The 17987-nt window shown below is 44.7% G+C and overlaps 1 protein-coding gene across 1 annotated transcript in view; it reads left to right on the top strand.

The window, feature by feature from the left end:
• The window catches only part of cacna1ia (calcium voltage-gated channel subunit alpha1 Ia), a 136377-nt gene extending 120115 nt beyond the window's left edge, over positions 1-16262 (top strand). Inside the window, exons 30-36 of the mRNA XM_071519866.1 lie at positions 703-824; positions 4165-4623; positions 7873-8022; positions 11016-11153; positions 12935-13136; positions 14893-15131; positions 15528-16262. Coding sequence (XP_071375967.1) covers positions 703-824; positions 4165-4623; positions 7873-8022; positions 11016-11153; positions 12935-13136; positions 14893-15131; positions 15528-16262 — 2045 coding nt within the window. The remainder of the gene's footprint in view (positions 1-702; positions 825-4164; positions 4624-7872; positions 8023-11015; positions 11154-12934; positions 13137-14892; positions 15132-15527) is intronic.
• Positions 16263-17987: the final 1725 nt, after the last annotated feature.

Genomic DNA, 17987 nt, shown 5'->3' on the forward strand with positions numbered 1-17987 from the left:
GGATAAACTCAACTAGTGCACATAAAAGCAGCATGACTTGTACAAGCTTTACTCTGGAAATCTCCTTACTTTCCCGTCTCACATCCTTCTCCTTCCTTCGTTCCTACATTCCTTCCACAGGCCCCCTCTCCTCCAGTCAGACCACCATAAGGGAATCAATCCAGTATTCAGATATAACTCCTGCCTAAGCACTGTCTTAAAATATCCCCATTGAATTTGGAAGAGATATCTCCAGAGCTGTCACTTCTCCCTCGTGTGCTGCAGCTGCGGCCAGTGGCAATAACTGCTGGAGCTCGGGAGGAGAAAGGATTAGTGCCAAATGCGACTGTCGCTTTCTTGAGGCCATTCCAAAGATTATCTTGGGATGTAAGCTCAGCGACAAATAGACTATTTGGTCACATTGCCACTGATTTGATCAGAGACTGTGTCTACATTGACTCGGGCTGTTTGGACAGTCATCCAGGCAGCTTAGCGACAGAAATGGTGCATACTCATCGCAGTGTTTGGGCGCAAAAGTGTGGAAAGAGTTGAAATTCACAAGTGTCATGTTTATGCTCTCTTGCTCATCAATATTCCATTTCTCTCTGTCTCTATCTTTCTGTCTTTGTTCCTCTCCCTGCTCCCTTACCCTTGAACATCTTCTCTCCTCTTTCTCATCCTTCACCCCCTGTCTCTTCACCCCCCTTACTCTCTCCTCCTCAGTGTGTAACGAGGACTACCCGTGTGAGGGTATGAGTCGTCACGCCACCTTTGAGAACTTTGGCATGGCCTTCCTTACCTTGTTTCAAGTCTCCACAGGCGACAACTGGAACGGCATCATGAAGGTACCAAATTACTGTCCTATTACTGAAGAGACCTACTGTACCAAGTGACTGTACCAGATTTATTTGGAAAGTTTCAACAATTTAGGAGGAGAATGCAATGAGTCATGATGAGCACAAAACACAATATAATATTCCAGTGGTCATTGGATTGTGTATATGAACAAGTCTCTCTCAAAGATAGAAACATGACAAAACGTATATCTGGTGCTGATTTTTCAGTGATACATAGAAATTTTCCAGTTCAGAACTGGTAGAAGTGTAATATAAGGAAGCTGGTTGTAATGACTGTAAAGTTAATGGCTGCAGCTCACTCACTGTAAATAAGTGCACTTGTCCTTTTTAGCAGCTCGGGGGGTATGCATGATTGAAGTGAGTGAAACAACGTTGACTTTAAAAACTCCACCTGTTAACACCAAAGTGCTGTGGTAACACAGTGTTGTTGTAACTAAGAGAATTGCTGAGCAAAATATTTAATTCATGTGTTGACTCAGCCACTACAGTTAGAAAATCACTGAGCTACTTCCTGGTATGTGGATGTACAACGCACCAGCCTCAAATTGGTTGATGCTTGTTTGGTTTCTACCATACTGCCTAGTGTATGAGCACACACTGTATTTCCTTAATGCAGGGGCTATGTGCCGCCTAAGTAGTGCATACTGTAATTCCCCTAAGTACTGCACATTGCAAAAAGCCTTATACACAAACAAACAAACGTACACCCAGAACCCTGCTCTTACAGAGGTGCTCCTCCTGAACACCTAATAATGCCCATCCAGAAAGTCTGCACATATTAGAGTCTTGGTTCTCTTGATTTTTCTCTGGCCCTTTAGGAGAGAGTTCTTTATGTTCACAAATATTTATTACACTGTACAAGATTATAGGCATAGCATATGGGAATTCAATTTTAGGCTCGATTTTCCTTTAAAGATAGAAGCCCCCTGATGTCATTATTCATCCTACATCCAAATGTCAGGATACACTCAAAGATTGTAGATGAAGTTGTGAAAATGATGAGTGCATGTTGCACTGTGGAATGGGCTGGTATGAATGACAGCAAATTAGTACACCGTCATCTTTATGTGCCTGGTCACTTGGGATATTCTAGGGAAATCAATTGCTCTATTACAACAAATGTAGAATGCTACATATTGAATGTTCCAAAGAGTATATAAGCATGGTGTTTAAAATGTGATATGCAACATACAAAGACGATTACAGCCTGTGTAGACTCTGGTCTAAAAGGAAAAGTGCCTGCATGTTCCTGTTATGGAATTATAAAGCATGTTTGTTTAAAAAGACAAAAGGCATGAGCTCCTCAGAGCAAGCCCAGAGCTACTGTCTTAGTCTACTAAGACACACATAGCTTTAGCCTGATGTTCACTTTATTTAGAGAACATAGGGGAAATCACCAAGTTTGCACAATCTAACAATTCTATTTACTATATGTGTGTTTTAAAAGAAAGAAAACAGAGAAATGAAGACAGCAAAAGAGAGAAAAGACAGATGAGAAGTGTGAAGTAGAAGGGACGCTGTTCTTTCTCTCTTTCTCTCATCCATCCTCTTCCACTCTAGCGATACTTAATGATAAAAGGAAAGTGCTTGCTCAGCACCAGGAGTTCATACAGATTTCGTTATTGATGGGCAGGAGAGAAGCTTACACACACACACACACACACACACACACACACAAAATACCAATTTCCCCCGCACACACACGTACTGCCCTCCACTATTACTGCCACTCCTCCACAGACCTAGGCTGCGAGGGGAATAGGGAGTATGCCGGAGTGTGACGGGGGTGGACCATTAACCAGACACTGGATGCAGGGTGTGTGTAGATGATGGTGGTGGGCCATGAAGCAGGCCAGCGGGCCACAGATGCTACCTCTCAGTGGAAATCTCTGTCATTTAGCTGTCAAATTACTACCTGGGCTCTGACAGAGGTAGAGCCGCATCGCTTTAGCTGAGAGCAGGAGAGGGGGGAATTAGCCATGCAGTGATGATAAGGAATGAGAGGAAATAATGAGAGGGAGGGAGATAGGGGAGATGGCAGGGGTGAGAAAGGGGGTGTTGCTTATGCGCCAACGATTTGTAATAAGAAGAGGGAGGGAGGGAGAAGAGGAAAGGGGTCAAAAGAAGGGGGACAGATCAGTTATGTTCTCTGTCCTCTAGGGGGGAAATTAGAGAGCAGCAAGCAAGAGACAGACAAAGTGAGAAAATGGAGTTCTGGAAGAGGATAAAAGAATGGAAATTTGTAAAGAAAAAAGAGAGAGAGAGAGGGAGCGAAGGCAGAAAAGAGAGATGGCGTGTGAAGGAGCACAGTGTGTAAATGTCATGCCAAATTATATAGAAAAGACCAGCTTCAGCTCAGAGGGCTAAAATTGTTATGTGTGGTCACAGCCTGGGTGAGATATGTGTACTTCCCCCAGAAAACACTTGTCACTTTGGTTGTGCTCTGACTGAACTCCGCTGTGTGCTGTGTGCATGTTAACCAGAGTGGAAAACCACTAGAATAATGCTCCAGAAGGAAAAAGTGGCATCTTGTATTTCTGTAAAACAAAAACAATTTAGCGTGTTATTGCACAAGGTGTCAAGGATACAAGGATTCCTATTAACATGAGATAGCTGAAAATGCAAATTATTTTTGTCAATATTATGTTTTTTTTATATTATGCTAATACAATGGTGCAGCTGGGAAAGCGGCATGCCATTTACTGAGCGTTGTGAGATCCTAGACCTTGACCTGTGTTGCGTGCTCTGCAATTTTGAAAGTGGTTAATAGCAAATTATGTTTTATAGCATCACTGTTTAAATGAATGTGAAAAAGCTCCCTACATAATTCTACCTACCTTAAAGTCCCCATGAAGTGAACTCCCATTATTTTCCTTCCTGGAAAACAGAGTATCTTTCATGGTGACCTCATGCTGCACTAGTAGGAGTAAATGTAAATTTCTAACCAATAAAACCATCAGATTTATGAACAATCCCGCCTCTCCTCACCCCTCCCATAAAAAAGAAAACTGTCTGACTCATATTCCATTAGTTTAGACTTTTGAATGAGCCCTCACTGCATTATGTCCCGCCACCAACATCAGGAAATGCATCAAATCAAGGAAGTAAAGATGCCATTTCTTGGGGTCTGTAAATGTCAGAAAATCCCAGTTGGCATCTTGATGAGGTTTCACTTGAAAAATGTTACACTCCTGATCGCTCATCCTTTGATCATCCTTTCATCTGTCTCTCCCTACCGCTCCCCACCCACACTACACTCTTCCTTCCCTTCCTACCACCCCTTCCCTGACCTCTGACCTCTGTTCTCCCCGCCCCCCCTCACCACCAGGACACGTTGCGAGAGTGCCCGCCGGACCACGCCACCGACGTGGACTACGCCTGCAACCCCAGCCTTCAGTTCATCTCGCCCATGTACTTTGTCTCCTTCGTGCTCACCGCCCAGTTCGTGCTCATCAATGTGGTGGTGGCCGTGCTGATGAAGCACCTGGACGACTCCAACAAGGAGGCCAAAGAGGAGGCGGAGATGGACGCAGAGATTGAGCTGGAGCTGGCCCAGGGCACCCTCTGCTGCATGGGCGCCCCCGGCTGCGGGGGTGGGGGTGGGGGGGAGAAAGGAGCAGCCGCCGCCGCATTGGGGCCCGGAGGATGCACGACAAGGGAGAGAGGAGGGCCGGGAGGAGGAGGAGAGAGGGGAGAAGGAGCGAGGAAGATGCGCCACGCCGCCGTCACACACCCGGGCCCACGCCACTCCAGCGACTCCAGCCGCATGCTGTACTCACCGGCACAGGTGAGTGTGTGTGTGTGTGTGTGTGTGTGTGTTAGTGTTTGTTGGAGCAGGTTTAGTGAAAAGGGCTGGTCGTGTGTGTGTGTGTGTGTGTGTGCTTTTAAGTCTTCCTTTCTGTGTCTCCCTCTGCCTGTCAATTTGCGTCTCTTTACACAGTATCAGTGCATTAGATCATGCAGAGAAAATTACATATTTGATGCGCAAGCCGGGAGAATACAAAAGAGGAAAACAATATGGCAATAATTTTTTCTTAGGGTTTGAATGGTGCTGACACAAGAGAGAGAGAGAAAGTAGGGAATCATTGCTTTATTCCTTTTTTGTGAAACTGACTGACAGCCACGCCATGATTATGTTCAGTGGTTTTACCAAGCTCTTTGTATAATTGGCTTGTTCTTTTGTTCTTTTGCTTTTACAGACTTTGTGAGGAGGAAAAGACAGGGCAGGGAAGGTTAAACATTCAGGGAAAGAGGGAGAAGAGAAAGAAAAGATAGGGGAATGACGAGGAAGAGAGAGATATTAGGCAATGCCCTAATGCCAAATAACAGTTATCATTGCAAAAGCTGAATTCAGTTGAATAACTGATTAACATAAAAGTAAAAAAAAAAAAAAACGAATTTAATCTTAAATTGGGCTTGAATTAATCCCTGGCACCCTCCGAAAATCAACAATGTGATATTAGGCAGATGAAAACCAGGGCTAGGCCATACATTTTAATTTCACCTTTTCATAGTGTATTTTTGTCTCTGCTCACTGTAGTCATAGCAACCCTTGTTGTCAGGGAGGAGAGATGAGCGATTTAATCACTTTTTCAATTAAGCTTTTTTTTTTCCATGTATGCTTTATTAACCTTTCAGTACACACACGAGACACGAGTGTGATTACGCCGACGGGTGTGTGTGTGTGCAGGCTACATTTTTGAAATGATAATTTCAGACGCGCATGCATCTAGGCTCACACACAAACGAACATGCACTCTCCTTCTTACTCATAATCATAGTCTGACAGCAAAGACACACGCTTTCATTATGAAATCGCTAATGATAGTCTGAGAGAGACACACGCAGAAACACACGCAAAGATGAGTCACCGGCTGCCACGAAGCGTTTCACCTTTGTCGAGCTAAACTTGGCTGTGTGGAGACATTTTTAGCCCTGTGTTGGCTGACAAAGGAACTTAATGCAGACCCAGGGAGCAGACACTGGCAGCACCCCCCCCCCACCCACTCACCCTCTCTCTCTCTCTCTCCCTCTCTCTCTCATTCTCTGTCTCTCTGGAGTGATGCAATAAGGGACCTGGTGGACCGACGCAATTTATTCAGAGCTCCCAGGGTTTGTGTGTGTGTGTGTGTCGTGTGAGCAAGTGTAACATTTTGACATCATGCGTTTTGGTGTTTTGCCTATAGCTCAATGTTTTGTAGATCTGCACACATTCACATGTATGATGATATTACCAGTATCTTACCCAGCAAATAACAATCATGTTCTTTGGCAACACAGGTTGAATAGATATCTGGGTAATATAATGTCAAATGACGTATGACGTACGAGATATAGACAAAGAGCGAGAATGTGGATGGATCACACAAGAATTTTAGGATATAGAGAGACTGAGCTCAAGAAGGATCTCAGCTAGATCTAGAATACGTCGTAATGTGCCATAATATATTATACACAGAAAAATACATTTTACACTGCATGGTGAAACACTAGCAATATATTGCAGAGGGAATAGAGGAGACACTTTGTGGGAAGAAGATGCACATGGAGAGAGAGAGAGAGAGAGAGAGAATAAGGGAAGGAGAGAGGAGAGATAATAGCTGAGCCAGTGACAGTGAGATAGAGGCAGTAATTAATTTCAGCTCTCTCTCCTCTCTCTCTCAAATTCTATTCCCTGTAGACGGGCCCTATTGTTGTCCACTAATACACTTATTAATGGAGGCCAGTGCATAGGCCACCACAGTCAATCAAACATTATTTTTATATCAAGCTCTCCACCTACACAGTGTGGACTATCTGGGCACTGTGTGTGTGTGTGTGTGTGTGTGTGTGTGTGTGTGTGTGTGTGTGTGTGTGTGTGTGTGTGTGTGTGTGTGTGTGTGTGTGTGTGTGTGTGTGTGTGTGTGTGTGTGTGTGTGTGTGTTTCACATAAGCCAGCACTATTTAGGCATATTTCTATTGCTGGGAGGACGGTGACCAGTGTCTTGGAATCCTCAGCCCCCTCATTTTCGAAACATGAGCTTATGTGTGTGTGTGTGTGTATAATATTCTGTATGAGTCAATAATGTGTGTTTGCATAACAGATCTAAGTAGAGTCCTACAAGCGGTGTTGTGGACATGTGTTGTATGAAAATGGACTTGTGTGGGTATTGAAGAGGAGTGACCTTGTTTCTTTTGGGATATTTCTGCTGATGTAATACAGTTATATATTTGCTACTGTTAGAGTGCATTAAATTCATTGTGAAATACAGTGGCATGCCAAGAAAACAGAAATCATTTTCAGAAAAGTAGTCATTTCCCATCAACGTGGAATGTCTGCTAAAATTTTCTGAGAAAACCGATTTGGCAGATGAGATTCAAGCAAGGGGGGATCATTTCAGTCGTAGAAAAACCCCTGTCTGATTCAGTCTAAATTGCTTTAAACCTAATAATACCCAGAGCACTAAGCAAATGCTTAAATCTTAAATTGTTTCAACAAGGTATTGAACAGCCTAATTGAGGTGATATATCAAATGTAATTGCAGCGCTCAAGGCTTTGATACTAAAATTACGTGTTGCTCGGGTAATCAGGGTTTGGAGTCGCATTATTGAGGAACCTTTTTCCAAAGGTGAATGGGGTTCAACCCTTAAAAGTCCCCAAAAATGTGAGAGGAGGATTTGTGCTGGTTCATGACCCCTGACACAGAGGAAGTGCTTGAAATTGGCTCTTTCAAAACGTTAATGCTTTACAATTTTTATGGAGGGAATTTTATCCATTCAAGCTTGCAAGATGTGAAATCTGTGTGTAAGGGGATGCTTCTGTGTACGTGCGTGCGTGCGTGTGTGAGTGTGTGCGCGTGTGTTGATGCATACCTGAGTGTGTTCTCACATGCGATTTTTTAACCCTCACGGTGGTGTGTGCATTTCCCTGCGTGTTCTTTGTCCTCGCATGTCCGCATGTGCACATGTTTGCGCCTGCGTGCAATACTGGTCTGCCGGCCTGCGTCCGTGTGTATGCGTCCGTGTGTGTATGTGTGTGTGTGTGTATGTGTTCCAGGAGAGCCAGTGGCTGGACAGCGTGTCTCTGCTGATCAAGGATACGTTGGAGGGGGAGATGCTGATGATCGACAACCTCTCCGGTTCTGTCTTCCACCACTATTCCTCTCCACCGCCCATCTGCAGAGACTGCAGGGGCCACCCGCAAGAGGTACCACCCTCAACACACACACACGTGAACACACACACACACACACACGTATAGACACACATGGGGGTGGTGATCTGAGGAGGGGGGTTAGAGGAGAGATGACGTCCCTCATTAACACCAAGTATTAAATGCATTCCCCTTGTTATTTATCGGAAATATGAATGATCCATAATGTATACATGAGAAATACAAGCAAAGGCATGCAATCTTTGGTTTACGCCATTTTGGGGGCACATTTATCCAAAGTGCTTTGCAGTACCAGTGTGAATCAAACCTCTAACCCTGGCAGTGTTAGTGTCTTGCTCTACCTATTGAGCTTTACAGGACGAACATATTTTAGGCCGGGTGTCGGATGAAAATAGACGTGAAGCACAGTTTTCACACTGGATTCAAGCTCGTAATAGTAAACAACTATGTACCTCTATACCATCCCCCTAGTTACTCTAAACTCGTGCACACACACACATAGATATACACCAACATACATACACACATACACACTCACACACAAACATGGTGTTTGGAACCAGAGCACTGAGCCAACATGCACGCATGCATTTGCAGATTTGGAATACGGACGTGCACGCACACAGGAACATGCATTTGCACGTGCACACATGGACGTAGACCTACTCACAATGGGCTTCATTCATCACACAAGGCAGTTTGCACAGAAAGCAGTGTTGATGTCGATGTTTTATAAAGCATTTCAACTGCTTTTTGTGTTCCAATATGGCAGGGCATTTCAGCCGCTGTCAACGCCAGTCCATGTGCAGAAATGTGGATTAATGAGGCCCATTGCATGCACACACACATGCATCAAGTGCTCATGCAAGCACTCCTGATATGCATGCATGCACGCACCCACACTCTCCCTTACTTGTGCTTGTTTTCCCTAGGTATTGTGTATACAGGAAATCCTGCATAAAACACACACTCACACACACACTGTCCTGTGCCAGCGTTGTCCATCACAATGATAAAGTGCAGCGGGTCAGCTCAGAAGAAGCAATAACTGGGCTCTAAGCCTCCTCACCTGTCACTCCTGCTTTCTGCCTGTCTGCAGATGCTGTCAAACCATCAATCTGTCCTCCCTCTTTTACATGCTCACTCTGTCCATCCGTCCATCCATTCCTCCAGCCATCCCTCTATCTCTGATTTATTGTATCTGATCCAGTGCTGCTTCAATTGTCTGTGTTCTTCAGTCATACGCCTTGCATATTGCGTATGGATGTGTGCGTGTGCGTGTCATTTTCAGACAGATCAATCTTTCACCTCTCGGGGGGATATGTACAGTGTCATCCTGTTCAGGGAGACAAAGGGTACTTTAGAATATAAGTCATACTCAGTCTCCTCTGATGCTACCCTTCACCAAAATGCTTTCAAGGGGAGTGACAGTTCTCAAGGATTTTTTTGATAACTGTTTTTTTTTTTTCACTAGACACCTGGAGGGGTATTATGTGTGTGTGTTTGTGTGTGTGTGTGTGTGTGTGTGTTTATGTTTATGTTTGTGTTTGCATATGTGTGTGTGTGTGTGTGTGCGAGATGTGGCGGGGGGGTGGTAGATAGTCATCAAGTAACTGTCTAATATGGGCTTGGGTGAGGAATTGACTAGCATTGATTCAGGTAGACTAAAGGCCAGACTTAGAATACGGTGAGACTAGAGATTGAGTAGAACTAGCCTGAGTATCTATTCATCTGATCATATTGACAAGAAAGCCATTTTACCATTAAAGACCCCATAACATGAAAAATGACTTCTACTGTTACATATAGTTTTGATAAGTCACTCTACACTTGGTTGAATAACACTTTGCTTGATATTTATAAGCTCAAGTTTCTGCGCTGGGGCTTTGTTTCTCACCAACTCGATTCACAGCCCCACCCAGAACCTTTATAGAGTCACTTCTCATGAATTGAACTCTTATTTCAATTCCACAGGGTCTTTAATGATGGCATCAAGCAGTATTCACCTATAACACATTAACTGCAGTTCTTATATTCATGAATTACTTTGCTGTGCTTCTGCCTTGCTTCCTTTCTCTTCTTCATTCCCACCTCTGTCTCCCTCTGTCTTCTTTCTCCTCTCCTTGGGGGGGCAGGGCAGTGGTAATTTACTGCTACATATGAGCCATGAATCTCTCTTTATGAACCTCTTTGTCTCTCTCACCCGCGGGCACGTGTTAATATATCGCCAACAGGCCTCACTCCACTGGATTTCAATTGGCCCTATTTCAGTGCATTCTTTCTCTTCCTCTCTCTCTCTCTGGCTATTTATTGCTCTGTCTCTTTAATTCTCTTTTACACAGAAATGCAGATGTATACACACGCACACACACACACATAAAAAAAAACACTCGCACATACAGTACATACACACATACACACACATTCCTTGATTCTCTTTCACTCCCTCCTCGTTCCGTCTCTCTCTCTTCACAATATGTTTAGTGGCGCTGGGTTGTTCAGTTGATGATGACAAAGCGATGTTATTACATCTTGAAATCTCACACCCTGCTTTCTTTACAGACAGGAGCCATGGTATATTGGCCGCTTTGCAATGTCAACATTTGACGAAGCGTATCAATCAAGCTTGGTTAAGGTTTCACTCATCTTGTCGGTGTGGCACATATAAGAGATTTGTAAATAAAGGAATCAGAGACATCATCAAAGCATTGTTGCTGTTTATCTCCTCTATAAATCTAAATCTAGCAAAAAGGTTCCAGCATTGTATAGCGGTTCAATATTTTTTATGTTGTATACTCAAGTCATGGTTGTTATTTGGCCAAATGGAACAAAGCACACTTTATATTATGCTTATTCATGATGTGGATTCGGACATGTAAGTAAGCACATCAAGTTAACAATGAGCCACTGAGTACCGATCAGACCATGATCTATCTATTGATCTACATTCCAGGAAGTCTTAAACAGCTGCTGTTCCCATTCCCTACCTTTCTCAGACATGAGTAACTGCGGTGAATTCTTTGCAGCAGATCAGGATGGCAGAGATCGAGCAGGCGTCGCTGAGGTCGGAGCAGCTGTCAGACAAGTCGTCATCCCCCGCCCTGCCGGACGACCTGAGCCTGGACGAACACACTGCCTACCAGCTGCTGGCACGGGAGGGCAAGGTGCGTACGAGGAGGGTGAGACGAGGCTGTACACATCTAAAAAAAATCTCCTCAAAGCCTTGAAAAAATATGGAGTACAAATGTGATCTACGGCTATGATAATGTCCTATTCCTGAGAGGAATTTTTGTTTTCATTTTAGCTATGAATCCGAAAAGGATAGGTCTGGCAATCACTTTTTAGGGAAACCTCGGTTTTGCATGACTATATGCCCGCTCTACTTTGCATCATTAGAGAAGAAGTAAGCTGCAGCGACCACTACAGTGACAGTGAGCCTTTAGTATGCCTGTCACTGTGTATGTGACATATACGGTATATAATTGTGTTTCACTCCCCCAAGAGGGTTAAGCACAAACAGCGACAGAGGTTCACTGATGATTTTTCATATTTATTCCAGCACAAGCACAAAACAAATGACCGTTAACTCTTTTTCAAGGGTATGCTGCGCACTCTCTTGTGAATTAGAGATATAAACCTTTGGTTCCAAAGGCCCCTTTATCCCTTTCTCTCTGTATATCAGTAGTAAATATCTAGTCTTTGAAGAATCCACCATCTCTATCCACCACAGACCTCCTCATGAATAAATCTTTCCAGCAGGCTTCTCCCCAGTTCCCATCCTGGGTGGCTCTCATGTCTCTCTCTCTCTCCCCCACACTTCTTATCTTTTACGCATCGCCTCCTCCTCCCTCACTCTTACCCCTCTGGCTATTACACACTTCCTCCCCAACTCCCTCTGGCCCCTCTATCTCCTCTCCTTATCATCCCTCCTTGCGCGATATCCTCCTCTGTAATGGGGTAATACTCCTTGGTACTGGAGTGCCAGATAAGCCCCAATCGCCAAGCATGGCTGCGAACCTGCACTCATTAGAGGAGGAGAAAAACAAAGGGGTGGGGGAGGGAAAGACAGAAGGTGAGAAAGGATCTGAGGTTTGGGATTAGAGTGCGTTGGGTTCTCAAGCATCGGTCGGCCAAGGGAATAGAATAGGAATGTGTGTGTGTGTGTGGGTAATCTGTGTGTGTGTCGAGGGTGGTAGTTTGTGCTTTGGGTGTGAGTGGGTGGGTGGGGCTGTTTGGCGGCTAGGAGTGAGTGATGTAGAGGTACAGTAGTCTAATGAAGACACAAAGGCACACAGGCAGTTCCTACATTAGCGATGATAGTTACAATGGGTGTGCGATTTTAGATCTTATGTGCTCATGCCTTCATCTGCCTCCAGCCATGACACACGCACACGCACACACACCCAGCATTTATTGTTGAAATATATAACATTAAAGTGACAATAGCAGTCTCTTTGGGTTCATGATCAGTTCTCGCCCCTTCACAGATGCTGGAATGAAAACCTTGAGGGATGATGTGAATCAGAGGGCTCGTTGATATGTGCGGGATGCCTGAGGGACTGCTTTTTCTCTACTTATTTCCTATTGGCCTTTGTTTCAACCGGGGAGTGTCATTTAACAATACTGTATGATGCTAATCATACCCTTAGATTGTCCCTTTGCAGAGGAAATAAAGAGGAGGTTGTTGCTAACCTTAAGGTATGCTGATGATGAAGAGCCCATATAGTATAGTTTATGTAAATTAACCATCTCCAGCTGTTTTCATCACATCAACATCTATTTTTGTATATGCAATCTATCCCTGGATGTCTGAATTTCTCTTTTATGTGAAACTTAGTAGAAGCCCACACACTATTCTTTCCAAGCACTACTTGGTTATCCTATCCTATAGATTTATTGGAAAAGACTTTCTCTTCAATGTCAGTGTGCATTTGTGGTCTTCCAGGGAAGGGGCAGCAGTGACTCGCGCAGCTCTGAGGAGGCTGGGTGTGGAGCAAGTCAAACAGGAGGCCACCAGACCCAGGTGCAGACGGGGTTGGGACGGCCCTGCAGGTCCCTCAGCTCTGGGCTTGAGGAGGAAACGGCACTACTGGAGATGGAGATACAAACAAACCAGCCGCATGGACGTTCACCTCACCTCAGCCCCGGTAAGTGAAGCCAAATATATCGTATTAGATGTAGTACCAGGCTGATTTGCATGGAAATCAAAGGAATGTGAAATGAGATGCAGATTTCAATGGACAAATGCACTTTCTCTGATGTGAGTTTGCACTTATGACCAATTTATGCTCCAATTTGATTTGACATCTCTGTGATCTGTGCTTTGTGGCTCACATCATATACCAAATCAGGTGTGGGCCTATTTAGCTTAACCAAGCATGGCAAGGTGTTTTGTCAGGGGAGATTTTCAACACAATTTTCAAAAATGACGCTGTGGATGTCGACTGAACAGGGTTAGGGTGAAATAAGCACAAATCTTAAAATGCAAATATGTGCTCTGTGCATGAAATTGGAGAAATATGTGTTATGCCGTTACATGAAGGAAGCACAACTATAAACAGGAAGAAGTCTGACATTGAAGTAGCAAGGTAAAGTAAGGGTGTTGTGGTCGGGGTGGTGGATGGTGTGTAAGCATTTGCCTTCAACTCCAATGACCAGGGTTCAATTCCCAGCTTCTACCAAGATGATTTCTACTGTGAGTGAAGTTTTAATTTTTAGCTAATGTTTTTCTCATTTAACCATGACCAAAGCCTTTTCCTAACCTCAACCAAGTCGTTTTAATTGCCTAACCATAACCCAAACCTTAGCCAAAGTTTTTTTAGTTGCTTAACCTTAACCATATCCTTAACCACAGTTGTTTTACTTGCCTAAACTTAGCCATTAGCCAATGTTTAGGTGAAAATGCTTTGTCCAGTTGGTGCTGTTCTCACAGAATCCAATGAAATGTTATACGATCACGTTGAGACTGAAGGCGACAAGATATGGCCATTTGTTTTGTATTTATTATTTTTCCTGGTAAATTCCTGTGAATATAGCTCTCCAAAACAACCATAAACAGTGAGGAAGAGAGCACTCAAGGGGCACTGGATCTTCTATAATACATTATTTTAAAACAAGGTGTAGATATGGGCGCCTTGAGTCACATATTACCATACTTTTTTTTTTTTTTTTTCGATTCAATAAACTTTGCCTCAAATTTCATGACAGCATAAAACCATACATAAAGACCAACACCACACATAAAAACAGTAACCTATACCTAAAAGCTGTAAGCAGTATCAGTTAACGCCCTGGACATTAAAGGCTCCTGCCAGAACGATGCCACTCAAAGCCTCTGTGGAGGATGGAAGAGGGGTTATCCAGGATATCGTCTGCTTTTCTTAACATTTGCTGGTCATGGAAAGAGTGACTGGCCAATTATTTTGGAGCAGGTATTCACAATATTGTGGAGTATTGTATTCTTTCAAAAATCTATCTATCTATCTATGTAGGGCTTGCCTAGCAGCCATAATAGCGGCACAATTTATGAGCCATAAACTCGTTGCATCTCGTGTTTCTATCATAAGATAAAATAAGCTGAATTTTATTGATCCCCGAGGGGAAATTTGGTCATTGCAGCAGAAAACAATAGAGATATAGATACAAATACAATAAGTAAAACATACCTAAGATTTAAAATACAGCATCTTCATCATGCTAATAGAGGGCACCTATTGCCTGGAAACAATTATTTTACTTCGAAAAAAATATATCCATCCACTATAATTGGCTCTATACATAAATAAAAATCACATTCATCCTTTCCAGGCAAGAGATGCTCACTCAAAATATATAACACCATTTATTATAGAAAGCATTCATTGACACAGGACCGACATTGAAGCAGCATATTCCCTCCTTAAGGTCGGGTTTCCAGCGGCAACAGCAAGGAGAGGAGCGAAGAAGAAGGAGAAGGAGGAGCCAGTGGCATTTCTCCTCTCTTCCGTCTGCCTGCAGAGTTCTTCCACCCTGCAGCAGCAGTCATCCCAGCGCCCCCCCGCAGTAGGAGTCTGCGGTTGTCGAGAGGCCTTAGGCTGACCTCCCCAGCCTCCTGGGCCTCCCTCCGCTCCCCAGGAGCCCATAGCAAGATGCTCTGCACACAGGTAGGGAGGGGGGTGTCAGAGGTATTGTTCGAAAATACACAAGAATAGATTGGAATACACTAATAATGGGCAGGACCAATAGACAGGTGTGGGGTTTATTGAGGTGTAGGCTTGAGGAAGTAATTAGATTGATGTTAACAGTGAAGCTGGGATGGGAGATCAATTCTTATGCTCTTCTAGATGAAAAATGGCCTGTAGCGTGGTCCATGATGACAGATGATGATAAATGAAATTAATATTGTGAAAACTGGATTGTAACCAGCACTACCAGTTAATGATATGCACAGTACGATCAAAACATATCTTGTTAACATTCTTAGAATGAGAAATAAGTTGCACTCATATCCTGATGTTTTCTCTCTCCACCGCCCCTACCCCCCTTCTGCCTGTCTCCAGTACCCGTCCCACAGTGACTCATCCCTGGCCACAGGCAGCTCTGAGGGCAGCCTCCAGACCACCCTGGAAGAAGGACTGAGCTTCAGCGTCTCTCCGCCCCAGAACCTGGAGTTGCCCTTGCCCATGGCCCCCTTACCGCTGCTCTGCCCGCTCCCGCTGCCTGAGGACAGCACTACCATTTGCTCACCGGTCCAGCCCCTGAGACCGAGGCCAAGCCCCTCGTCTGCTCTAACCCTGCAGGCCACCAGGGGCCACCAGCGGAGCCAGAGCAGCGGCCGAGGTAGCACCAGCCCGGGCTACACCCGCGACGACTCTATCGACCCTTCGGACGAAGACCTGGGCATAGGCATCGGCTCGTCCATCGGGGGCTGCGGCTCCAGCCAAGCGGGCAACAGTGAACACTTGTCAGAGACGCTGAGCAGCCTGTCGCTGACGTCGCTGCTGTCGCCCAGCTCCCTGGTGTACCCCGGAGGAGCGGTGAAGAAGTGCAACAGCACAGGCAGCCTGGACCAAGGGGGGATGCTGCTGTCGTCCCGGGGCAGGGAAGGCCGCAGGGAGATTCTGGGCCTGGAGCTGATGGACCCCCAGGGCTTCTTGGCTAACCCCTGGACAGGGGTGGTAGGGGAGAAAAAAAGAGGAGGAGAAGGAAGAGGGGAAATGGGGGATGGGGAGGAAGGGTTCAAAGGGAAGAGCTCGAGCCAAACAACAGTGGGGCCCTGTCGAGAAAACAGATGAAACCCGCTGTTCGCTCCTTCTTTGTCTTTCCATTCCTTGGATCTAAACCCATTGCTGTCCCTCTCACTCTCTCTGTCCCCCTCAGGGAGAGAGAGGCTTGATGACACATGATGTCCTGTATTCCAAAACCAAACCCTCATCTTGCCCCACCTTAACCCCCTTCTATACGTTTGCGACAAGCCCTCAGTTCTATTTTGCGCTACCTAGGGGAGTGGTCTTGGTCACAGTCTGTCGTTGAGGATTACAAGTGGCCCTTAGAGTTAGGGCCCAAGGGCTGGAAAAGGGCCCTTATACCCTCTTGAGGGCTGTAACCCCTAGAGGAGGCCATGGAAGGTTCTGCTCTCATTTTAAGACCAGGAGGCCCAAATCATATCAGGGAGTCAACATAGGAGCAGAGACACAGAGCTAAAAATCAAATACACAAGGATGAGTCTTGTTGTTGCTCTCCTGTTTTCCGTTTTTCCATGTCTGCTTGGGTTCACCGTTGTTGAAAATGCAAAAATAGAAGTATCCAAACTGAAATAGCTATCCATGCCAACAGAGACTGTTTTGGTTTGTTTATGTCTCAGAGGCAGTGTAGCAAGTAAGTGGGAGGAGGCACAGAGATGGCGGAATATATCAAGGCGGAAGGAAGGATGGGAAGGGAGTGGGCAGGTCATTTGTTTGGCTGGGCAAGCAGAAAGCGGATCTAATGTCCATCTGTTCTGGCAGACGGAAACAACAGGTCCTACTCACTCTGGCACAGGAGCTTCTGCTGAGATCAGAGTAAAACGCAAGGTGGAGGAGAGTTCAAGAGTGTGTGTTCATATGTGTGTGTGTTTGTGTGTAAGAGCACCGCCTCAGGTATCCAAGGCATGACTTAAATCATCCTCATCACCTCGCCTCACCATACCTATGTATCTTTGAAATAGGAGATAGTAAGTGTTGACTGATCAAAGGTGTATGCCTCTGTCCAATTGGTTTCGAGTGGCAGTGGAATACGGATGGAAATCGGCCCATTGCAGAGGTTATAGCCTTGCATGAAGTGATATGTGAAATTGGTTCTTTTTCTTTCTTTCTATATCCAGCACCCTTCACTCACTCAAACATGAAAAAAAAGAGTATGAAAGAGGAGTCAGTTGGATGGAACTGTATAAACCCCAAGAAAAGAAACAGCAATGCGGACGGGGGGGGGGGGGGGGCAGCCTTGTGTCGCACCATCAATTATTGCGCGCGCCAAAAAAATAGTCGGAGATACATAATGAAGTGGACTTCAAGCACACTCCCTGCGACATCACTTCCTCTCACCATGCTTTAGGATTTGAGACGAATGGACAAAACCGTGAGCGTCGAGGGGGACTTTGACTGCATGATGGAATTGCATTTAACCAAGATTTTTATCTATATACAGAAGTGTATCAAGATGTCAATGTTGGGTGATGATTACCATGTGATTTCTATTCCACTATTTTTGTAGAGAAGAGAATAGGCACGTGGAAGTGTTGCCGTTACTTTGTCCCTATATACCTTAACCCATACAATCTCTTTAACTTATTGTCTAGGACTTTTTGTCTGCCAGTGGCTTCCAGTTTTATAAGGTGGGGTAACGGAATACAAAATGTTTTTTAAGGTGTGGAGAGTGTAGGAAACAAACCAAGCAAAAAATCTAAACAAACTTCGTGCGCTGAAGTGATTGTTCCCTCGGGCACACATATCTTCGGGAACACTGGTTCCTCTTGGAATTTT

The sequence above is a fragment of the Centroberyx affinis genome, unplaced genomic scaffold (assembly GCF_046629955.1).
Source record: "Centroberyx affinis isolate AG114_WGS23_722 - 3 ecotype Tasmania unplaced genomic scaffold, CSIRO-AGI_Caff_v1 ptg000745l_1, whole genome shotgun sequence".
Classification (NCBI taxonomy): Eukaryota; Metazoa; Chordata; class Actinopteri; order Beryciformes; family Berycidae; genus Centroberyx; species Centroberyx affinis.